Source organism: Sus scrofa, chromosome 9 (assembly GCF_000003025.6).
Source record: "Sus scrofa isolate TJ Tabasco breed Duroc chromosome 9, Sscrofa11.1, whole genome shotgun sequence".
Classification (NCBI taxonomy): domain Eukaryota; kingdom Metazoa; phylum Chordata; class Mammalia; order Artiodactyla; family Suidae; genus Sus; species Sus scrofa.
In genome coordinates, this window is record NC_010451.4 from 63,873,730 (window position 1) to 63,899,736 (window position 26,007).

The following is a 26,007-nucleotide window of genomic DNA, read 5'->3' on the forward strand; positions in this document are numbered from 1 at the left end:
CATTGCCTATAATCCTCTCTGAAGGATGCAAAGCTTGAGAAAGTAAATCTCCATTGTAACTGCAGAAGAGTCATAAAAAATAAGTTAACCAAAAAAATAAATAAATAAATAAATAAAATAAAATAAAGGAGTTCCCATCGTGGCTCAGTGGTTAATGAATCCAACAGGTTGCAGGTTCAATCCCTGGCCTTGCTCAGTGGGTTAAGGATCTGGCGTTGCCGTGAGCTGTGGTGTAGGCTGGTGGCTACAGCTCCGATTAGACCCCTAGCCTGGGAACCTCCATATGCTGCAGGAGTGGCTCTAGAAAAGGCAAAAAAAAAAAAAAAAAGTTAAAATTAGTGAATGTTGGAGTTCCCGTCGTGGCGCAGTGGTTAACGAATCCGACTAGGAACCATGAGGTTGCGGGTTCGATCCCTGCCCTTGCTCAGTGGGTTAACGATCCGGCGTTGCCGTGAGCTGTGGTGTAGGTTGCAGACGCGGCTCGGATCCCGAGTTGCTGTGGCTCTGGCGTAGGCTGGCAGCTACAGCTCCAATTAGACCCCTAGCCTGGGAACCTCCATATGCCGTGGGAGCGGCCCAAGAAATGGCAAAAAGACAAAAAAAAAAAAAAAAATTAGTGAATGTTTACCAGGCACTGTTCTAAATGCATTAGAGCTATCATTTTATTTCACCCTAGAGAAAATTACTATTATTACTCCTATTTATAGAGGAAGAAACTGAGGCAAAGAAAGATTAAGAAAATTCCCGGGGTCATCCAGCTAAAAATGAACTTGAATATGAGCTTGAATATGAACCCAGGCTGCCTGACTCCGGGGTCTGAGGTGTCAAGAATTACACTCCATGCCTTTCCAGAGTCTGCGCCACCACTCAAGAATAAGAGCAGACAAATCCTGGACTGTTCATGGAATCCCATGAAGTGTTCTAATGAATGATAACGCCCTTCCCACTCTACAGCAGTACTAAGTGGCCCGGGAAGCCAGAAACCTCTCCATTCTTGCCCTTATTATTTTCCCTCTCTTTACAGTCCATCCCTCTTCCCCTCTCATTCAGTTTTCCCTTCAGGACAAAAATTTTTCCCCTAAGTGCTCTCCTCAATTCGCAGGAAGAATGTGCTTCCACAACTCACAGTGGCAGGCCAACTGGCACATCCGCAGAAAGACAATGTCAAGAGTGCCTGCAGCCAGGGTTCCCTCAGGGCCTAGGAATCACTGGGGGCAGTTTGTTCACTGAAGCAAACACAGGTGGGGATGGCTCAGGACCTGCAAAGCCCATTCAGAAGTAGCCTGGGCCCCTGCTTTCTGTATATATCCGAAACACTCCAGATCTGGTCTTTTACCAGGAGAAACAATCAGTGGGAGGAAAGAGAGACAGAGCAAAGAAGTGAGGTTGGATTCCACTCTAATGGCTAAGTTTTGGGAGTTCTCTTGTGGCACAGCTGGTTAAGGGTCCAGCATTGTCACTGCAGTGGCTTCAATCCCTGCCTGGAAACTTCTACACACACGTGGCCAAAAATAAACAAACAAACAAACAAACAAAGGCTAAATTTCCATTCTAAACTACAATTTCTCCTCAACTGACATCTGTGATACATTTCACAATAGGCTTCAGTGTTTCCTGAAAGGTTTTTTTCTTCCTGCCTTTATAATTATTTTATAAAATTGTGCAAGAGTTGTTATTGTTTTTTATTTTCTGTTTTTGTTTGTGTATTCATTCATTTCAGGTCACCATGGTTCTCTGGCTTATCCACTTCCAATGAGTCCCTACTACTCTGATTTTTAAACATGCCATTACAAAATGTTTTAAAATTTTTAAAACCATTTTTATGGAAATATTTACAGCATGGTATTGTGCACATCTCCACCCACCTTTCAACAGCATCTATTCCAAATTTAGCCTTTTATTATTGTTAACTAGAAATTGGCAGTGTTAACAATTATTATCAGATGCCATAGAAAAATGAAAGTGCTTCAGTCATATACAAACTGACCCCAAAATGTTTATTACTAATGTTTTCTCCTTACACTATAGTTTCTTCCCTTGCTATTTGCTCTCACTTCTCAATGTTATCGCTCTCTAGAGCTATTCCTATTCTATTTTTTCCTATAACACAGAGGAAACTTGATCACTTTTAATTACACCAAAGCCAAAACTAAATTTAGTTCTAATACCTGGCTTCGAGTTTGAGGATGTTCTAAAGCTGTGCTGTCTGATAAGGTAGCTACCAGCCACATGTAAGTGTGGAATGTAGCTTGATGTGACTTAAGAACTGAATTTTTACATTTAGTTTTAATTAATTTTAATTTAAAAGCAATAATCAGTACATTTATTGGAGAATTTTTAAGTATATTTGTTAACTATTTGTACATGTGAATTCTTTTTCCACCAAAAATTTTGCATTTGAGTTCAGATGTGTAAAATACACACTAGATTTAGAAGACATATAAGAAACAATTTTAATTCTTCACTAATAACTTTTATATTGATTACACGTTGAAATTATAAAATTTGATAGATTGAGTTAAATAAAATATGCCGTTAAAATTAATTTCATCGGAGTTCCCGTCGTGGCGCAGTGGTTAACGAATCCGACTAGGAACCATGAGGTTGCGGGTTCGATCCCTGCCCTTGCTCAGTGGGTTAACGATCCGGCGTTGCCGTGAGCTGTGGTGTAGGTTGCAGACGCGGCTCGGATCCCGAGTTGCTGTGGCTCTGGCGTAGGCTGGTGTCAACAGCTCCGATTAGACCCCTAGCCTGGGAACCTCCATATGCCGCAGGAGCGGCCCAAGAAATGGCAAAAAAGACCAAAAAAAAAAAAAAAAAAAAAAAAAATTAATTTCATCTGTTTTACTTTTTTTAATGTGGCTATTGGAAATTTTTAAAGTGCGTATGTGGCCTACATCACATTTCTATTAGGCAAAACTGCTCTAAACCCTTCTTACTCAAAGCATGGTCCATGACTCAGCAGTATCTGTGTGGGAGCTTGTTAGAAATACAGAATCTCAGTCTCACCCAGACATACTGAATCAACATCTACATGTTAATAAGATGCCCCAAACAATTCTTAACAAGATTTAGAAGCAGCTCTCCTTCTCAAACTATAGAGAAGAACAGGCTTGTTTGTTTGTTTTAATTTCCAAGAAAGTATGGACAACTAGATTTGTAAAAATATAATAAAAATGAACTTTTAGAAAAGTGAAAATGAAACAAGGAAAAATGTCAAAATATAAATTCAAAATGCGTATAGAGTCAAAAGATATAACACAAATTTCGATAAATATCATCAAACAAACATAGAAATAAAAGAAAGCAATTCCTAAAAGTGGACACATTGTTCTTTGAAAAGTGTGCATACATCAGTTACTGTAGAGAATCACTATTACACTTGCAACTTTTTGCCAAACAAAACATTATGTGTGAAATACCATATTAATCACCTCTAGGCACATTTTAACTAAGCACTGTACATATTAATAATTAAAATTTTCAATGTGATAATAAAGCTCGCCTCTTGTTTGTTACTGTATCTAATCTGGATTGGATGGATGACAACATTCCTCCCAAGGGATAATGTCTATCTATACTCTTTCTAAGTTTTGCTTAATAGAGAAACAAGCTCACTGAATAGGCTGAATGAAATGGAAGAAAAGATTTTAAAGCAATTTCAGCAAACTCAAGATATTCATTTTTTTAACTGCTATCCAAAATGAAGCAAGTAGTGCTATATTTTTAAAATTTATCTTCGGTCCTTTGTTAGTAGTTACTTTCAATAATTTATTCTGTAAAGTTATAATCAAACATCAATTACCTTTCAACAAAAAAAATAGTTATAGATTGTATGCACATTTGGATAACAGTTTTCAAACTAATGTTAAAACATCACACATGATAATGTAGCCAATCCACATGACTAGCATGCCATTCAAATCCCACACAACTTATCATGGCTCTTAGACAAAACCAAGACTGATCTATGTCCCACTCATCATGAAGGAGTCCACATGCCTAGATATAGAGCAGTGTCAAATTACTGCTATAAAAGTTTCAAGATGCTTACTCTCAATTTCTGTACTGATGTTGTCATAGACTGATAACAAACAGTTCCTCTCTGGTTCTGCAGATTACAACTTTGCGTAGCACTGCTTTAGATCTTTCTACAGAATAAAAGATCAAGATGTAAATAGCCATCTTCCTCAGATGCCATTTAGATTCTAATTTCTGGATTTATTCCAGATAAATGAGATTGTCAGCTGTGAGGTCACAGATAAGCAAGATACGGGGAACTCATCAGTTGATGAGATTGGTATCATTAATTCAAACTACAAAAATATGTTTACAAGATATGCTTTATTCTGTTATCACTACACATTTCATGGATCTAGATTCATATCTTTTGAGGGAATAAAGTAAGTCCTCTCAAAATGTGAGGTTCATGCTCATGTTTCTACTTGTTCACACAAATAAAATAATTATTGTTTCACCAGGAAAAAAGAACTATACATATCCAAGATGGCAAATGATATTAAAATACCAAGGACCTTCCCATTGAAATTAGAACAATTCATAATGCATCTAAGAGACAGAGGCGATGTATATACCTAAATGAATAATGAAAACTGCCTACTATTTAACCTTGCAGTAGTTGTCACAGATATTGCTATTTGCTAGTTATTCAAGTCAAAACTGAGGTGGGAAGTTGGTTAGTGTTTTGCCATGCTCATGGTTGTCCAATCTGGAAACCTTTGATCTACATTCTCTCCTAAACCCTAAACCCAACCAGTTTCATAATCCTATGTATTCTACTTTACTGCCATCTCACAAATCCCATCTCTCTCAGTTTCAACTGCCTCTGCCTTTGCTCAGGCCATCACTGGCAATCACATGGATTTGAGTTTCAGGGTCTTAACTAGCCTCCATTCCTTCCTTGCCAGATCTCTCAATTCATATATTTTGTAGAACCAGAATTATCATTCCAAAATTTAATACGAATCACTTCCTAGTTAAGACATCTGGAAGACTGCCATTACCTTTCTATGAAACCCAATTCCTTAACTTCAGATACAAAACCCTTTGTAATCTAAACTGCCTTTCTCTATAATCCTTTCAACAATAACTCATGAAACCAAAGAACCTAGCAACCATTCATCATGTAGATACTACTTCCTGGCTCTGGTGTATTTCCATATCCTCCTGTATTTTGCAGTGATGCTGTGTGAATCTGGACAGGTGAGTTTATCCCAGGTTTATGTATTTGCACATGATAAATAACATTATAGTTTCTTTCTTTCTTTCTTTTTTTCTTTCTCTCTTTCTTTCTGTCTGTCTGTCTTTTTAGGGCTACTCCTGCAGCATACAAAGTTCCCAGGCTGGGGGTCAAATTGGAGCTGTAGCTGACAGCCTACACCACAGCCACAGCAACACAGGATCCTTAACCCACTGAGCGAGGCCAGGGATCTAACCTGCATCCTCATGGATACTAGTTGGGTTCGTAACTGCTGAGCCACAGCAGGAACTCCCCGTAGTTCTAATCATAATATTCATAGTGGGATCTGATACTTCTCATCTCTCAAGTAAGTACAGGACAGCAAATCCCATTAGAAAGTAGCAGTTAGCATATATAAATCGTCTGAGCCACTTTAATCTTAGTCAAGGTTTTGAAATGCCTAAAAATGAATATTCTTTTCATGTGTGTGTACACATGTGCATACATGCTCATGTGCATGCATTGTTTGTACAGGAACATGTTGAAGAAGGCAGAGCCAGCCTCTACAAGTCTGTGGTTTCCAACAGCTGCAAGGAGATGTCTTGTTACCCAGACTTTCCATTCCCAGAAGATTACCCAAACTATGTGCCAAATTCTCACTTCCTGGAATATCTCAGAATGTATGCAAACCAGTTCAACCTTCTGAAGTGCATTCAATTCAAGGTAAGAAAGACACAAAACATCAATAAATCAGGAAGTATTTCATACTCTTTTCTATTATTTCTCTGTAATCTACCCCAGACTCTGTAGATGAGATAATAAACTGGCAAAATTGATGACATCTGACGTCTGGTTGGATTCCTCTCCCCCCTTGTACTTATAATCACTCTAAATAAATCTGGAGGTGAAAATGGATATTTTGTCTAAGGATTCACATGTATAAAGTTTAGTTTGCACTTCTTACATCCAAGTATCCAATGTACCTTTAAAACGTCAGAACACATTTTCAGTTTGAACCAAATTCCTGTACACAGGGACCCTAAGAACTTCCTACCAGCTCCTGGTTAGCCTATTTTTATTTATTTATTTGTATATTTATTTATTTTTACTCAGTGAATTGTATTACATTTATAGTTGTACAATGATCATCACAAACCAATTTTAGAGCATTTCCATCCCAAACCCCCCGGGTACCCTATTTTTACTGTGCCTTTATAGGAATGGATGTATGCATTGGCTTATACACAAGTGAATATAATTCTTCAAAGGAATCTTTTCTAGATATCCTTGGGAATAGAAAAATCTTTGATATTGTTCTTCTCATAGACCATACCAACCTCCCTTCCCAGAGAAAGTAACATGAATGGAAAGATTGACCAAAACGGGTACCATGTAAGATTCATATTCGCAACCTTAAAAGTACTCCTGATCAGAATGAAGTGAATATTTTGAAGAGTTATCTTCACTTCCCTGTTCATAGGAGCATTGTTTACAATGGCCAAGCCATGGAAACCACTTAAGTGTCCAATGATGGGTAAATGGATAAATAAAATGTGTGTGTGTGTGAGAGAGAGAGATGTACACAATGGGATAATAATTTAGCCACAGTAAAGAAGAAAATTCTGTCACTTGCAAACACATGAATGAACCTTGAGAGTATTATGCTAGAAGTAAATCAGGCAGATAAAGACAAAATCTGTATGATCTTACCTGTATGCAGAATGAAAACAATAAACAAACTCATAGAAATATAGAACAGATTGATAGTTGCCAAAAGTAGAGTTGAGGATGGAGAGGGGAGGGGGTGAAGATGTCAAAATGTACTAACCTCCAGTTTTCCAAGGGACAGAATAATATAAAATACTACCACAGTCAACGGATATAATCCACAAAAATAGATAAACAGTGGAATTCAAAATTTCTGAATTTGAATCATTTCCTCTACTACGTGCTTTCCAAGCCTGTTTTAAAATGATGTTTAAAAAAACACAAAAACTAGATGTTCTCCAAAATTTTAAGTACACACAATCAGTTGTCTATGAGAGGTTTTGTTTTTTTGCCTTCTTCTCCATGCCTTCAAAATTTTCAATCATGAACACATTATTTTAAAGATAAAAATAAATTTTATTTTGAAATGTTTTTTAATTAGCTGAAAATTTATATTTTAAAAAGGCAATTGCTAGAGTTCCCATCGTGGCTCAGTGGTTAACGAATCTGAGTAGGAACCATGATGTTGCAGTTTCAATCCCTGGCCTTGCTCAGTGGGTTAAGGATCTGGCGTTGCCATGAGCTGTGGTGTAGTTCGCAGACACAGCTCGTATCCCAAGTTGCTGTGGCTCTGGCGTAGGCCAGCAGCTACAGCTCCGATTAGACCCCTAGCCTGGGAACCTCCATATGCCACGGGAGCAGCCCTAGAAAAGGCAAAAAGACATAAATAAATAAATAAATAAATAAATAAATAAATAAATAAACAAACAAAAAAACAAACAATTGCTAATACAAATGTAGAAGTCAACAAGAACTTCAAATACTATGAACCAAATAGTGAACCATTAGGAAGGACTCGAGAAGTCTTGTCTTCTTTAAAAACTGAAAAAAGAAAGCAAGGCAGCAAAGTCTCTTTGTTAGTGGTTCATTTATGTTTTTGTTTTGCTTTGTTTTTTGGCCATGGCTGTGGCATGCAGAAGTTCTTGGGCCAGGGATTAAACCTGTGCCATGGCAGTAATCAGAGCCACAGCCCTGACAACCCCAGAGCCTCAACCTGCTGAGCCACCAGGGAACACTAATATTTTTAAGTTTGATTTGTAGATTTATTTTATATATTTTCTGAATCAGAACCTAGTACCCATGGACATACATGTCCTCAATGAGAACAAAAAATAGACTACAGTTGACCCTGAATGACATGGGGGTTTAGGAGCACCAACTCTGTGCAGTGGAAAATTTCAGTTTCCATTTTCTCCATATCCCAGGTGCTTCCATATCCACAGTTCCACATCTACAGATCCATGTAACTACAAAACCTCTTGTTCTGTAACACTTACTATTTAAAAAAAAAAAATCCATGTATAAGTGGATCCATGCAGTTTAAACCTATGTTGTTCAAGGATCAACTGTATTTGAAATCTGGACAATCCCCAACACATTCAGCCGTAAAGTTAACACTTTTCAATAGCTCTCTAGATCTGGGAAAATTTCAACAACGTATTCTATAACACCTTTCATAAACTAAGATACTCAAGGCCAAATTTATATTTTCAACTATATATTATCCATGTTTCTATTAAAGGATCTGTTGTAAAAGAGACAAATCTATGAAAATTACACATAACAGAAAAAGAGTGGAAAAACAAATCAGAAGTCCTGGGTTATAATTTTGGTTCTTTCTACCATTTACTGTGAGAATTAGAGTAAATCACTTAAAATTATTGGATTTCATCACCTCTCTTAAATACCCCTCTATAACTCTCAATTTAGGTTTCTTTCATCCATGAAATTATGATGATTAATCTGATAGCCCAATTTGATTTCTATGGTGTTGTTTCTTAATAATGTTTAATCTGTGCTCTAGAACTTTTGCTGTTTCTATTAACATGTTAGCCAGCAAGCCCTTACTGAAAACTTTGAAAACTATTAACCATGTCTGTGATTCATTTTTCAGACTAAAGTCTGCAGTGTAACAAAACATGAAGATTTTAATACCACCGGTCAATGGGATGTAGTCACTCTGTGTGAAGGAAAGCAAGAGTCAGCCGTCTTTGATGCTGTCATGGTCTGCACTGGTTTTCTCACTAACCCATATTTGCCATTGGACTCCTTCCCAGGTATTGCCTTTTCTGCAACTGACCAATTTCATGAGAGCCATCCTGATACTGGATTGGTCTATAAATAAATTCCTATTGATCCCTCCATTAAATAGTTAAAATTGTGAAGTAAGAGGGGTTTTTTTCCCCCTAACCAGCTTTATCTGGCCAGTTTTTGGTTTTCATTTGCTTCAAAAAATCTATGACTACCAAAAAGTAGAATGAATAACTACTAAAAAGTTTTATGCTTCATTGAAGTTCAATGTTCCTCCTTAAGTGACTGGTAGCACTCAGAAAGTCCTCTAAGACATGAGGCCTAGACGACTTGCTGGCCTCAGCAAAAGCGCATTGCCAAAGGTGAGTTTAGAGGCCCCAAAAGTTCATCAGTGAGTAAAGGAAAAAGTAACTTGATTTTTGTTTGTTTTGTTTTTGTGAGTCATAGCAATCAGCTAGATCAGAGGTCTATGGCACTAGGTTAATAGTCAGCAGGGACATAAGTTTTCGGGGGCAAGTTAAGACACCTTTGAGTCTGTTTCATTTCTCTTTTTTTGGCTGTGTCCATGGCATGTAGACACAGGCCAGGAATTGAACCTGTGCCACAACAGTGACCCAAAACACTGCAGTGAAAATGTCAGAACCTTAACTGCTGGGCCACCAGGGAACACCTGTGCCTCAGTTTCTTTATCTGAATTTTACAACCATGATTCATGGTAATCTGTGTCAAATTTCAACTGGGTTACAACTCAGAGGGAATAGAAAATTCAATGGTTTTGTTTATTTCATTTTCAGTAAAGGATTCCCAAAGTTAAAACTATAGGAAATCTTTCTCAGAATCATCTAAATATGATCTGTATGGATCCCAAGGCTCGGCTCGCAGTAAATTAATGTACCTCCTATGATCCTTTGTCTGCACTGAGACAAATTCAGGTCAAGTTAAGATAAAGCATATCCTGCAAACTGCCACAGAATAGAATCATTGCATTGGAAAGCAGTCCAGTCTTCTTCCCGGTGCAGGAAACTCTTCAACATCCTCTCTTCAAGCCTCTGCTTAAACATATTCAACAATGAACTCTTTCTACCACAGAAAATCCATGAGCAGGCAAGCTACTCCAAACTCCCAGGAAGGAGTGCCTGCTACAGAATCACTAGAGGAATCCAGAAAATGTCCTGACATGGAGGGTACACTGCGGTTACAGTATAGCACAAGGTGCTGGAGCACAGAGGTGGATAATAAAACACATAGCCTGAATGAAAGGCATGAAAAGAATTTTATAGGGGTTCAAAGGAGGAATCTCAGCCTACATATGACCTGGAGTGACCAGTAATTTATTCTACAACAAACTCTTGCAGCATCAATGGTTCTGGATCTGCCTTCCCCCCCACCGCCCCCAGATGTAACTCAAGTCAGGTCAGATTAGCATAAAGCATATCCTAAAAGCAGCAGAGCCAATATATTCCGTTCAAATAGGATGAGCTTGCGACCCAGGAGGTATAGATTTGTGGCTATACAGTTAACAAGCTATATAATCTTGGGCTTTCCACTTAACCTTTCTAAGCTTCTGTTTTCCTTCCTAGAAATTGAAGGCTTTGGACCACCTTAACCAACAACACACAGCACAGATCAAAGAAATAGAGTTCTATAGGGCTTGGAATTCTTCTCAATATCCATCTTACCATTTACTACCCATTGGTCATTTAAAATTTGTGGCTAAATTATTATTAAGGAGACTTTGTGCCCTAAAATTTTATGACCTTAGGCTTGAAATGGTGTCCTCTCAATCTCACCATCTCCTTCTCTGCCCCACAGTAGACTTGCCTGGTCTGTACATTCTCCCCAGTGTAGTTGTTAAATATTACAAAAATTTAAATTCATTAAAGTTATACAAAAGTACATACTATGAGTTCTGGAGGCAATTCCAAAGAAGGTAGTCCCAAAAGTCTTAGCAAAAAAAAAAAAAAAAAGTGTTACTACAGATGAAAAAAATATATAACTTCTCAAGATAACTAATTTTATTAATTCAGATACCATGTACATTTGGCTGTGTTTACTAATGCAACTGATAATAATAAAAGTTTTTGCTCTGTCCTCCTGTAATATAAGTGGGGAAACTTTAGTCTCATAGAAGACTCAGCCACAGATTCTCATTTTTGTTCATTTGTGATTCAAAACAGCCTGATCCAGAGGAAATTTGAGATAGTCACATGTTCAGGAATAATTTTATGGTTTTCATTAAGCCCATCTAGCTCTCCCTTCTTAACAGTTCTTTGATCCATATCGGGTCCCTGGGCAGAGTTAATATTTGAACTTGGTTGCAAAATTATTAAATTCTAAATGATCTAGTTTGTGGTTAGGTTTTATTTTTTTGGTATTTTTTTTTCTTTTTTTCTCTGCCTTTTTTTTTTTTTTTTTTTTAATCTCTTTTCTAGGCCTACACCCACAGCTTATGGAGGTTCCCAGGCTAGGGGTCCAATCAGAGCTGCAGCCGCCCGGCCTACACCACAGCCACAGCAATGCGTGATCCAAGTCGCATCTGTAATCCACACCACGGCTCACAGCAACACGGGATCTTTAACCCACTGAGCGAGGCCAGGGATCAAACTCACAACCTCATGGTTACTAGTGGGGTTCGTTAACCACCGAGCCACGACAGGTACTCCAATATTTCAGATTTTCTTAAATTGAGTCTGCTATTAAAACAACTCCTCAGAAAAGAAAATCATGGACTTGGAGAAGAGACTTGTGGCTGCCTGATGGGAGGGGGAGGGAGTGGGAGGGATCAGGAGCTTGAGATTATCAGACACAACTTAGAATAGATTTAAAAGGAGATCCTGCTGAATAGCATTGAGAACTTTGTCTAGATACTCATGTTGCAACAGAAGAAAGAGTGGGGGAAAAAATATAATTGTAATGTATACATGTAAGGATAACCTGACCCCCTTGCTGTACAGTGGGAAAAAAAAAAAAAAAAACTAAATCATCAGTCAAAGAGATGTTATTAATTAAATATTACATATGTTTGATTCACTGGTCTTATAAATTCTCTGACTTCTTTTTTTTTTTTTTCTGTAGGCATAAATACTTTTAAAGGCCAGTATTTCCATAGCCGACAGTATAAACATCCAGATATATTTAAGGACAAGAGTGTTCTTGTGGTTGGAATGGGAAATTCGGGCACAGACATTGCTGTGGAGGCCAGCCACCTGGCAAAAAAGGTATCTTTCTTGGTGTTACTTAGAGAAGAGGTTTAAGACACATGCCTCAGGCAAACAATATTTGACACCATGATAAATGACAAAAGGAAAAAAATCCGAAAACACACATACACAAAACAGCTATTTTTAGGTATTTTTTTCTTGAATCTTCATAAATGTTACTGTGAATTCAAGGTGTCATTTTTCCTCCAAATCCAACTTCCCTGACTTCCTATTTTTGTCATTTTCCCAGTCAAAAAGAGCTACAGGAGACATCTGTTTCTTATTAGTCCCACAGGTCAGAAAATTCTGGAAATTTTCTTTGCTATGTTCTCTTAGTTTCTCCTTTCTTTCCTTATTAATTGCCATCAACATCATCAGTCCATACTATCTTGCATTGAGGCTGCTGCATTGTCCTTCTAAAAATAATGATATAGTTAATATTTATTGGAGTTTGCTTACTCTGTGCCAAGCACTGCACTAAATGCTTCACTGCCTTACTTCAACCAATCCTCAATACAAGCCATGAAATAAGTACTGCTAGTATCCTTGTCTACAGATGAAGAAACTGAGACTTAGAAAGGTTAAGTAAACTGCCAAAAGGCATAGCACTAGACTCTTCAAATCTGAGTCTCTTGATTCAAAGCTTCTGCTCCTGATTCTACCTCGTGTCCATCCTGTGAGGGTGGCACTCCCACCCCAGCCCATCCTCCGCCACCCAACAATCCATCCAGATCCCAACTACCAGCAAAAAGTCCTCCAAAAATCCTGCTCTCATTAAAACACCCATGTTAAAAAACTAAGCCCACCTTACCTTAAAAGAAAATCATAAATTGCCAGTGTATTAGCACTGCATTGTAGAATTCTCCGTAATCTGGTCCAAATCTGCCATTTTAACTTTATCCCCCACTTTTCTCCCCACATGATCATCAACTGCAGTCTGACAGGTCTACTCTGTGCCCTTTCCAACTGTCAAATCTCTATTTTCCCCTTTGTTCAAACCATACCCCTCCCTTCTGCATGCCCCCTTCTTTTTTATTACAATTTACACTTACATTCCCAGCTGCCACAACCCAACACAAAATGATCTCTCAGTAGTATGAATTTATGTAATAATTGTAATTTACACTCCTCAGCACTTTTTAATTCTTAGTATTATTAATTACCTTTTATAGTAAATATTTTCTTTCCAACTATGCCATAAACTCATTGAGAGCCATTCAGCCAACAAATCAATATTAGTTGTTGACTTCCATTATACCAAATGTTGTGCCAGGGTCTGTACCCTGGAGAACAGAACAATCAAACAAGATCCCCACTATCATAGAGCACGTAGTCATGGCGAAAACAGATGTCAAGTAAGTAAGTATAAGTAATTAGATCATTAATTGCAAGAGTGAAATAGCTATGAAGAAAAATAATTGAGAGTGTGTTCCCTTCTGGAACTTTCAAAAAGACTCAATGATTGATTGATTGATTGATTGATGAATCCTTGATTGATTTGGAGAGACTTGGCAATTTGGTGTAGTAAACCCTGAAGGAAGGGAAAGGAGATTCTGAAGCAAAAATTAACACATGCCCATCCATGATGACCACCTCATGTGGGTAAGTATTCTTTCTATTTCTTCTTCACCCATAGGAAATTTCTTCACTCTGAAAACATACTTTGGCACACATCTTATCATTCCTAAAGAGACTACCCTTGTTTCAGGACATAATTCATATCTACCAAAATGCATCATGACAAAGAGGGGCAGGTGAGAATATGTCAGAATCACTGATAAGCTCATAGTTCTGGCCACTATACTGCTCCCTCATTTATAAAGTCAATCAAACTGTGTACTGCAGCTGTGGCCACCACGCCCCAGTTTGTTAGGAGAAAATCATGTATTAAGTCAGTTGTTTTGTGTCTGCAAAGCTACAGATTGGTTGACTAAATTTTTCAGTTTTTAAACAGTTATACAGACAACTCCTTATTGTACAGGGACCAAAACATTATTATCTTCGTAAACTCAGTCTGCTAATAAATTCAATAGCCAGATAATTTAAAAAAAAATCTGCCAAAAATACTTTTGTTTGTTGCTGAAATTTACTGTAACAATGTTAAATTCTAAAAATTTTTATTGTTGTTAATTCCAACAATTATTATTTTGCATTTTGGGGGCCGCACCTGTACCACATGGAAGTTCCCAGGCTAGGGGTGCAGCCTGGTGAGGCCCCAGGCTAGGGGTCAAATTGGAGCTGCAGCTGCTGGCCTATACCACAGCCACAGCAACACCAGATACCCGACCCACCGAGCGAGGCCAGGGATTGAACCTGCATCCTCATGGATACTAGTCAGATTCATTTCCACTGAGCCACAATGGGAACTCCCACTGGCATTTTTTTAATGGCCACACGCATGGCATATGGAAGTTCCCAGGCCAGGAACTGAATCTGACCAAAACTGTGACCTATGCCAGACCCACTGTGCAGGGTTGAGGATCCTAACTCCATGTTCTAATACTCTAGATACTCAAACCATTATCCCAAGAGAAGTGAGTTCAAAAATCAAAAACTGTCTTGTAAGGGATGTATTTGAGGGTAGTCAATTTTTTGGTGCCTTTCATTTGATGAAACTTCTTGAATCTCTGACAGACCCAGCCCTGTTTGCTGTGTCAAACTGAGTGACCTGTTTGATTGCTTCCAGGTGTTCCTCAGCACCACTGGAGGAGCATGGGTGATCAGCCGTGTCTTTGACTCAGGGTACCCATGGGACATGGTGTTCATGACACGATTTCAGAACATGTTCAGAAATTCTCTCCCAACTCCAATTGTGAATTGGTTGATAGCAAAAAAGATGAACAGCTGGTTCAATCATGCAAATTATGGCTTAATACCCGAAGACAGGTAACTATGGAGTATCTGCCAAGGGCTCTGAGGAAGAAGGAGAGTCGATCCTTCCAGTGGAATCCCCAGGCAGGTCATAACATGACAACATTACTGAATGTGAAGGAAAACTTTCTACAAATTTATTCAGCTTAATCATAATAGCTGTTTTTGGGAGCTCAGTATGTGAAATTATGTATTCACCTTGTCAACAACCCTTTAAAGTATATAGTATAATCATCCTTTCTTGGGGGGGTATAGTAAGGGTTAGGGAATTTCAGACACTTTCCCAGGCTCATTTAGTTGTAAGTGGGCCCTGTGACCTTGGCATGTTGTGTGAACCTCAGCAGAAACAATCAAAAGAGAATGATCTGTCTATGACTCTTCTGCCTGTGTGGGAAAAACTATATCCTATAGTTGCCCCTTCACCATCTCTTTCAGGGCAGTGCCTTCTTCCCTTTGTCAAGATAATTTTGACTTTAGTCTTTCCTTTCAGTTACAACTCATAGCCTATCCCATTAACAAGAACCCAAAGGTTTTACTTCCTCGTTTGTTGAGTCTGTACAATGACATTCCATTACCACAGTGGCAGCACAGCCTAGAGGTCCTGTCTGACCTTCCTCCAAATTCCACTCTGAATCAGCATGGATTAGGTGGCACCAAAGCCACCAGTGATGGCAGGCAGCCCCCTTCCTACATGTATCTGTCTCCTCTTGTTCTCTTCATCCTTCTATCATATAAGTTCCTCTCCCCATGCTCTCCTATTCCTGCTCTTGTCTCACCCCCCACCCTTATCTCTCTTTTTTTTTTTTTTTTTTGTCTTTTTGTCTTTTTGCCATTTCTTGGGCCGCTCCCATGGCATATGGAGGTTCCCAGGCTAGGGGTCTAATCAGAGCCGTAGCTGCCAGCCTACGCCAGAGCCACAGCAATGCGGGGATCTGAGCTGTGTCTGCAACCTACACCACAACTCACGGCAACACCGGATCCCTAACACTGAGCAAGGCCAGGGATTGAACCTGCAACCTCATGGTTCCTAGGTGGATTCATTAATTAGTGAGCCACGATGGGAACTCCATTTTCTCTTACCTACTCTCTTTTACTTCCTAACCCCGGCTACTTAGGGGCTTGACTCTTTTTTCACCAGAGCTCTTTATACCATAAGTTGTAGCTAGCCTGAACAGCAGCTAGTGGGACTATAAGGAATTTTATTTAATCCCATAAAACCCTAGAAAATGTAAAAGGAGCCTGAGGAATTGTAATCTCTTCTCTCCAGATTGAGCAAATTCTTTATCATCATTTTCTTTTTCCTTTTCTTTTTAGCTGTGCCCATGGCACATGGAAGTTCCTAGGCCAGGGACTGAACCCATACCACGGCATCGACCTGAGCTGTTACAATGAGCTGCTACCAGGTCTTTAACCCACTGAGGCACAGAGGAACTCCCCTTATCATTTTCAAAGTTCTTATGTATGTACTATTCCATATGTCCTTCATCATACTCAATGAACTAAGAATGACAAGTGTTAGCACCCCTATTTTCCAGTTGGGTGAAAGAAAGCTTATAGGGACCAAATGACTTTCCAAGCTCTGTTAAGTATAAACACTTGGACACAAAGCCGCCTTTACTACCTCCTGCTCCAGTGCTCCTTCCATTTACCACATTGTCTCTTTCTGTGCATTTGCCATAAGCCAAAAATGGCTTGGCTTCCTCAAAGTTATCTTGCAAAGTGTTTGGTGATTCCAAAGACATAGCCAGAAAAAGATAACTCCAACATTGTTCCTTTTAAACACACACATTTCCCTTGTAAAGTTGATTCCTAGGAGGAGAGAGTTTCCAACAGCTCTCAGCAGATATAGAAGTCCCTGGTTTCCAATGTAGTCCTTCAGCATTCAGCTGTCTCTAAAATGACAGTGAGAACTGAATGCTAAATTTTAGCAGGAGAAGCAAGAGCTAGAGAAAGCTCTGACCTCTTTCTCCTCAGGCTTCTAAACGCTAGTAAATGGTAAGCATATTTCATCATCCTTCTTGGTCATTCATGAATCCACTCCCACATAGGAAACTTCTCCCAAGACTGGCACCTCCTGCAGAATGAAGAGGGGAGGGGAAGGAGGAGGGAGGGCTGGCTGCATTGGTCACTGGCAGATCTCTTCCTATCCATGTTTTTGTGTAGGATACAACTAAGAGAGCCTGTGCTGAATGATGAGCTCCCAGGCCGTATCATCACTGGGAAAGTGCTCATCAAGCCAAGTATAAAGGAGGTGAAGGAAAACTCCGTGGTATTTAACAGCTCCCCAGAGGAAGAGCCCATTGATATCATTGTCTTTGCCACTGGATACACCTTTGCTTTCCCCTTCCTTGATGAGAGTGTAGTGAAGGTTGAAGATGGCCAGGCATCACTATACAAGTACATCTTCCCTGCACATCTGCAGAAGCCAACTCTGGCTGTTATTGGCCTCATCAAACCCTTGGGCTCCTTACTACCCACAGGGGATACACAAGCTCGGTGGGCTGTTCGGGTCCTGAAAGGTAAATGCTTGAAAAATAGCAGAATGTATGGTTTCAGTTTGCTGTTATTTTGGATACTGGAAATTTTGAGACATCCTCAGGCTCCTGTCATCTAAAACAACAGAAGTTTTAAAAGCAAATCCATTGATTGTTCAATGACTTACACTATCATAATGAATTTGTGCCATTACCAGCACAAAAGATAAATCACAGGCCAAAAAATATCAGCTGTGTCTACCTGTTATTTTGGCTGAATCAACTGGTTCAATTAAAATTTAAAAGTTCAATCAATTGAATGACAAAATTTAGTTAAGCCAGTCAAGTAAGGTTCTGTCAAATCAAATAAGTAGTCAGATGAACTGATGCTTATCTCTTCAGCTGGTGGCATTATTACCAGAAGCATACTAGCCATCCACTTAAGCTGCTTACATTTCTGCCAGAAGAACAGATGACTAGTTGGAGACTAGAAATAAAAGATAAACATCAGTATAGCAACTTTACCTGCTAAGTAAACACTGAAACCTAAAGTTAAATTGCATTTTTTTGTTTGTTTGCTTTATAGGTGTGAATAAGTTACCACCATCAAGTGTCATGATACAGGAAGTTAATACAAGAAAAGAAAACAAGCCCAGTGGGTAAGTACTATGCATTCTCTTTGCATCATAACTAAGGCTGGTAAAACAATAGCAAATAAAGGTGCAATTTACACTGGAGAAAAAAGAAGCAACTGAGACTTAGAGAAAAATACTAGACTTGCTTATTTAAGGAAAGAGAAGGGAAAGGGAACTTAAGACATTTTAATGTCCCAAACCATCACCTTAGCCCATGGTCATCTAGCACCACATGGAGTTTAGGTTCTAAACCACTTATAATTCATCTTCATCTACCAGATGCATTATTCTCTACCTTTACCCATAATCGGCAGGCAAGCTGTTGTGATTACCCACTCTGACAACACAAGGGTCTACTCATTCATTCATTCAACAAATCTGTGTCCAGCTCTATTGTTTTTATTCAGAAGACTACTCTAGAGCAGGAGCCAAACTAGGGCCTATGGGCCAAATCCACTGACCACCTGTTTTTTTCTTTTACTTTTTTTTTTGTCTTTTTAGGGCCACACCTTTGACACATGGAAGTTCCCAGGCTAAGGGATGAATCAGAGCTGCAGCTTCCAGCCTATGCTAGCCACAACTATAGCTACAGCAATACCAGATCTGAATCGAGTCTTTGACCTATACCACGGCTCGCAGTAACGCCAGATCCTTTAACCCACTGAGCAAGGCCAGGGACTGAAACAGCATCCTCATGGATATTAGTTGGGTTCTTAACCCACTGAACCACAACAGGAATGCCTCTCTTTTACATTTTTAAATCATTGAAAAAAAAAAAGATTTTGTGATATGTCAAAATTATATGAAATTCAAATCACAATGGCTCATTAAGAAAGTTGTTTTTTTTTTTTTTTTTGTCTTTTTAGGACCACACCCATGGCATATGGAGGTTCCCAGTCTAGGGGTCCAATCAGAGCTGTAGCCACTGGCCCAGGCCAGAGCCACAGCAACTTGGGATCTGAGCCTTGACTTTGACCAACACCATAGCTCACAACAACGCCAGATCCTTAACCTACTGATCGAGGCCAGGGATCAAACCCACATCCTCATGGGTGCTAGTCAGTTTTGTTAACTGCTGAGCCATGAGGGGAACTCATAAATTAAGTTTTATTAGAATGGGAAAGCCCTCACTAATTTACTTGTCTAAGTATTTCTTATAAGGACAGCAGAGTTGAATAGTTGAGGTGGAGACCATAATGTGTCCTTTGAAGCCTTAAATATTTATCTTCTAGCCTTTTGAAGAATAAGTCTGTTGACTCCTTCTCTAGAGGGGTGGTCTCCACTTGTGCTCTGCTCTTTGGCTGACACTAAGAGACAGGGACAATGGAAGGGAGATGGACATCAAGGAGGGAGTCATGTGCCTACCCCACTCCTAATCCTAAAACAACTCTCATTTTATCTGTTCTACTGTTCATCTGTTTTGGATTTTTATATAAGTTTTCACTTGAGAAAAAGGGTTTCTTTGGCAAAAAAAAAAAAAAAAATTAAGTCATTGCGTTTAAGAAACATGACTTTTTTCATTCATACATGTTTTCAAACTTCAAGTATTATTCTATACTTGTCAAACTGCTAAATCCAGAAATGATAAAAGCATTTAGGTTGTCTCTTCTTTATCCTCAAACTGGGATATGATTTGATCTCCTTGATTTCCAGAATTCTAATATAACATAGATCATTAATTAGAACTATGCAGTGTAAAAGCTTTTGTCACATAGATTGGTCAATAATATTAGTGAGTACTACCAGCATTACAGGGAATTCCAACCTATTTTTTATTTTTGTGTCTTTTTACATTATAAAATCTAGCAATAACTGAGTTTTAGAAAGATTTAGGAATAGTAAAATTATATTAAATCTTTTTTCTAGAAATTGCTAATTATTTGACAATGGAACCAAAGTAATGCCAAATCCTGAGTTTCCATTGTGGCTCAGGAGTAACAAACCTGATTAGTATCCATGAGGATGTGGATTCAATCCCTGGCCTCGCTCAGTGGGTTAGGGATCCAGCATTGTTGCAAGCTGTAGGGTAGTTTGCAGACATGGCTCAGATCCCATGTTGCTGCATGCATCAGAAGCTGCAGCTCTGATTCAACTCCTAACCTGGGCCTCTGTATGCTGCAGGTACAGCCCTAAAAAGGAAAAAATAAATAAATAGTAAAGTAATACTAGATCCATTATCAGCATTTGGAGCACCACATGTATGGAGTATCTTTTCAAGGAATCCATCTTGTATTTAAATCATACAGTAAGGCCTACAGATACCTATGGTCATGGAGGGAAGAAGGAAGAAAACAGGCCAAATTTTATAGCATCATTGTTTGCTTCTGGCACTTTTCTTTGTTCTAAGATATCATTATTTGACCTTTTTGTCTTCCCCTTTATCCCCAATCTTCTCTTTATAAAGGTTTGGCTTGTGTTACTGCAAAGCTTTACAATCCGATTATATTGCATACATAGATGAACTGCTGACCTATATCGATGCAAAGCCCAACATGTTTTCTCTGCTCCTGACGGATCCACACCTGGCTTTGACCATCTTCTTTGGCCCATGCACACCATACCAGTTCCGCCTGACTGGTCCAGGGAAATGGGAAGGAGCCAGGAATGCTATCATGACCCAGTGGGACCGAACATTCAAGGTCACCAAAACTCGAATTGTAAAAGAATCCCCATCTCCCTTTGCAAGCTTACTTAAACTCTTTAGCTTTCTAGCCTTGCTTGTGGCCATTTTCCAGATTTTCCTCTAAGTATTACTGAATGGATTATTAAATGCACTGAGTAGACGGTTAGTACTCTGGCTCCTCCACTGCAGCAGCATTGCCTCCCCAGCTATGAATCATATTTGAGTAGTGAAAGCCACCCATGCCCTTCCCTGGCTAGCTTAAGCATTACCACTAATACTCCCAAGTGTCCTCAGCTCTACCTGCTTCCAATGCTAGAGGAAGATAACCAAAATTTCTGTGCATTTGAAAGCTGCTAGAAGGTTCAAGGTTCATTTTAGAAGGGAGGGCTGTCCCAGACAGCACTCTGAGCAATTAGGCCTCTTTCCTATTTTCATAGATCTCGACTAAAATTCCCTACTTCACAGAAGATTTTGTTGTACTAAAATCAGTTGATTTTGTTGTACTAAAATGGTATCAGTTGATTAAAAATAAAAAGAAAGGAAAGTCTAGAAATTATTTCAAGTGGTCTTTTGTTCTCTTTTTAAAAGTTGGGGGAAAGATGAGTGGAAAGAGAGAAGAGGATGAGGAGTTTACTAATAGAGACCATAAAAGGATGGGAGGGTTCAATGACTTCGTTGGAATGTTTCTAAAGAGGTGTACCTGCCTTGGAGTGTTTATTCCCCTAGAGGACACTCTACCACAAATAAAGCCTCTAGCTTGCATGATAACAACCCCAATCACATCTATCCCACAGAAAACAACCTGCTCTTGGAGTCAGCTTCCAGCACCCAAAGGAAAAAGACCTCTCACTCAGATCCTCCTTTACAACTCTGCTTAAAGAGGCAAATAGCTGTCTCTTCTAAGAGTCAACCAAATCCAACTGGAATTCATTGGAGAAAGGACACAACTAAGAAATCTTTAACAGAGAGACATGAGTCAGAAAGAAAAGACAGAAAAAGGGAGCAAAGCAAACACCATGTCAAAAAGCATTTTTTGACCAAACTAGAACAACCCTTGATTCTCTCTCACAGTTACACATGTAAGGATGTCATGATTCAGAACCAGAAAAGGTATTGCCTTCACTTCACCTCCCTGATGGGCTTAGATGGTACATTCACTTCACAGAGAGGTTCATGGTTTCCATGGGGAGGGGATTCAAAAGGTATGGAATCAGGAGAGTGAGCTCTGTAGGTAAGTAGAGATGCAGGTCATTTCTCTTCCACTCTGGTCTGCTCTTCAAGCCCCTCTTTTTTGTTGCATTTTTTTTAATGTTCCTTCTATTTCACTTCTTAACATATGTGATATTGTGATTTATAATAAGAAATATATATGTGGTCTTTCTCCTCATTTCCAGCACAGAGCTTCTAAAACCCTTGAAATCTCCTAAGTGATGAGAAAAACAAAACAAAACAAAAAAAGCAGTCTTTTGTTAATGAAATAACCTTTGGAAAACACCTAAGGATGGGGCTGATCACCATCCATGGAATTAGAGGATTAAAACTTTCAGCTCCACCCCTTTGGTCTCTGGGCAGGGGAGAGACGAGCTATAGGTTACAGTCACCAATGGCCAATGATTTAATCAATCATGTCTATGTAATGAAACTTCCAGAAGAACTAAAAAGGATGAGGTTCAGAGAGCTTCCAAGTTGGTGAACACATAGAGATTTGGGGAGAATGGTACCTTTGAAGAGGACGTGGAAACTCCACACCCCTTCTCACCTATCTTGCCCTGTGCATCTTTCATCTGGCTATTCCTGAGTTCTATCATCCTTTTATAACAAACTGGTAATCTAGCAATTAAAATGTTTCTCTGAGCTCTGTGAGCTGAACTTGTTCACAAAACTACTGATTAATCCATAAATTAATTGAACCCAGTGGAACCTCTGATATATAGCCAGTCACCTATATAAAAAGCATAGGTGACAACCAGGGCAGCTTGAAATTAGCACCTGAAATGGGAGAGAGGGCAATCTTACAGGACTGAACACTTAACCTGTAGAATCTGATGCTTTCTCTAGGTAAATAGTGTCAGAATTGAGTTCAATTGTAGGACACCCAGTTGATCTCTAAGAATTGCTTGATTTCCCACACAAACATTGGAATTGGTTGCAAAACCAAAAACATAGGAACTCATGATAAAAAATTGCTCCACTCGATATAACCTAAATGACTTTTGGGAATGCTTTTCCCTCCCTCTAAGCAAATCTGACATTTTAGCATGCCTCATGAAGTTGCTTGGGGATGTGCAGTGTCCCAAGTGAAACATGACAAGGTAAACTACCCAGGCAGCCACAGCGGCAAACCACAATGACATAAGCTAGAACCCGAACCTAATCTTATCTATTGTACTGAATGTATTGTACAGAGAGATTGAATATACAAATGGACAATGGCCAAACCACCCATAACACTAGAACTCTGACCCACAACCTCTGCAGCAATCAATTTAAAACACTCAGGACCAGGACTTGGTCAATGAGTGCCAGCTTCTCTAACTATGGTCCCTGCTCCAATGCAGGACCAACAAAGAAAGTCAAATATATGCCCCACTTGTCACATCTGCTTCTCATTAGCCCACCTCTGCCTTCCCCATACCAACAGCCTCCAATAAGAGCACATCTGTGAGTTCCCATCATGGCTCAGAGGAATCAAATCTGACTGGTATTCATGAGAACACAGGTTCTATCCCTGGCCTTGCTCATGTGCTAAGGATCCAGCTTTGCCTTGAGCTCTAGTGTAGGTGGAAAACGCAGCTCAGACCTGGTGTGACTGTGGCTGTGGCATAGGCCAGTGACTGCAGCTCTTATTCAGTCCCTAAGCAGGGAACTTCCATGTGCCATGGGTTCAGTCTTAACAAGACAAAAAAAAAATTAAAAATAAAATTAAAAATTTAAAAAAAGTATATCTGAATCCTTCCCCTTTACTCACTTTAAAAAAAAATTCTCTGCCTGCCTTTGAATATTTGCTAAACACTAGTAATGATAGCTGAGTTTCTTGCTATAGTAAGCTCTGTCTTCATGGGGAAGGCTGTACTACCAAATTTAACAAATAGGAAAAACAGATAAAGAAATATCAATTGATTAGTCCAAGGTAACAGAGATAAGTGGCTGAGTTAGGAAATAGATCTGCACAATATCTCTCCAAGGCTCTAACTCCACCATTTCAGCCTGTGGCTTCCAGTGGTCAAATGAATCTAAAAGTCTTCACAGTGCTAACATGAACGTCATTGTACAAGGATATTACCCCAGGAAAGCATCCATGTGTCTCCCTCCTTTCCACACTCTACCTGTGATTGTGTATGAACCTGCCTGTCTATCAAGCCCATCTTCCTCACTCTGCCTGGGATTTTGCAGCTCTTTTCCTTCGTAGACAGCTGTGTTTCTGAATCTCCACATACATCTTTTTCCTTGTTTATTCCTCTCTCTTCTAACTCTGACAATGACTATTCCCAGACCTATTCTGTGGCCACAGTGTAGAACAGACCCAGTAGAAAGAATGGGCTCTCAGTCCTCACCTGGGAATTATTCCATAAAAATACTGGGAAACAGTATTGTCTTACTCTTTCATAAAAATAAATGAATTTTTGGAGTTCCCATCATGGCTCAGTGGTAACAAACCTGACTAGTATCCATGAGGATTTGGGTTCAATCCCTGGCCTCGTCCAATGGGTAAAAGATCCAGCATTGCCACAACTGATGAAGGTCGAAGACACAGCTCAGATTCCGCATTGCTGTGGCTGTGGCTGTGGCCAGCAGCCGCAGCTCTAATTCTACCCCTACCCTGAGAACTTTCATATGCTGTGGGTGCAGCCCTAAAAAGACATAAATAAATAAATAAATAAATAAATAAATAAATAAATAAATAAATAAATAAATTTGGTTAGGCCCCAGAAACCTAACAAAAGAGAAAATAAACACTTTGGCCTCCTTTACACCCTTTAAATCAGAAGGACTTCTAAGGCATTTCAACTTGAGTAATTTTATATTTTTCTGAAATATGTCCTTTTTAGTGTATACAAAGAGGACCCCCTACTGGGTCTATCTTTTAATGTTCCAACTCTCCAGATCTTTCAACATGCAACACTGTGGGGGTGGCTTAGAGAACAGAACCCAGTGTGGAAGTTTTGTCACTCATTAGCGAGTGATTTTGAGCATGTACTTTTTCTAAGCTATAGTTTTCATTTCTATTACATAGAAGTTATACATATCCCACCTTGTAGAATCTTCTAACAATTAAATAGTGTGATCCACATAAATTGCTTGGTATAAGTCCTGGTGTTTAATGATGGATAGCTAATATTACTGCCATTACCTAAGCAGAATTTACGTTTTACTTCTTGCTTTATTTTTTCTAGCTCCTGACTGAACATTTCCAACAGAGTAAGTCATGGGCTTCTCAAATCCAATATATGCAGAATTAACCCCACTATCTTCTCCAACTATTCCCTCCTCCCTCTGTAGGGAAACATATGTCAATAAGTAACTGTGTAGAGTTGCACAGTTTAAAAGTAAATGATCTTATCTACAAAACAGAAACAGATTACTGACATGGAGAGCAAATCTGTGATTGTCAGAGGGGAGGGGGGAGGAAGTAGAATGGACTGGGACTTTGGAGTTAGTAGATGCAAATTATTACATGTAGGATGGATAAGCAATGAAGTCCTGCTGTACAGCACAGGAAACTATATCCAACCTCTTGAGGCAGAACATGATGGAAGATGTATGAGAAAAAGAATGTATATATATGTTTGACTGGGTCACTATGCTCTACAGCAGAAATGACACAACACTGTAAATAAACTATAGGCTAATAAAAATAAAATTAGAAAAATAAATAAATAAAAATAAATGGCACTGAATAAATATTTGCCTTCTTCCCTCACAGTCAAATAAATAAATATGCAATGTCTAGAGCACATCTTGGGGATTATATGATCTTGTTTCTGAGAGCTATTTTAAAACTCTGTAAATTATAGACAATTAATAGAAATGAAAACGAATTCTTGTATATAGGCATGTAAATTATATTCAATAAATGTTTAACTAGTTTTCATTGCCCCCTGTGGAAAACCTCAGTGTTGCCTTCATTTTCATATTAATTTCAATATTCCTGATCTCTAAATGTGTTTCTCCTTTAAACTGTTGGTAACATCTTACCTGTTCCCTC

General features: G+C 39.0%; 1 protein-coding gene across 3 annotated transcripts in view; it reads left to right on the top strand.

Moving 5' to 3' along the window:
- Positions 1-21,357, top strand: part of FMO1 (flavin containing monooxygenase 1) — a 34,130-nt gene extending 12,773 nt beyond the window's left edge. The window contains exons 3-9 of one of the 3 annotated variants that reach the window (XM_005656645.3): positions 5,735-5,923; positions 8,862-9,024; positions 12,074-12,216; positions 14,885-15,084; positions 17,233-17,588; positions 18,130-18,202; positions 20,583-21,357. In XM_005656645.3, coding sequence (XP_005656702.1) covers positions 5,735-5,923; positions 8,862-9,024; positions 12,074-12,216; positions 14,885-15,084; positions 17,233-17,588; positions 18,130-18,202; positions 20,583-20,925 — 1,467 coding nt within the window. In that variant the 3' untranslated portion in view covers positions 20,926-21,357. The remainder of the gene's footprint in view (positions 1-5,734; positions 5,924-8,861; positions 9,025-12,073; positions 12,217-14,884; positions 15,085-17,232; positions 17,589-18,129; positions 18,203-20,582) is intronic. The other 2 variants (NM_214064.1, XR_002346938.1) reach the window with 2 other exon arrangements.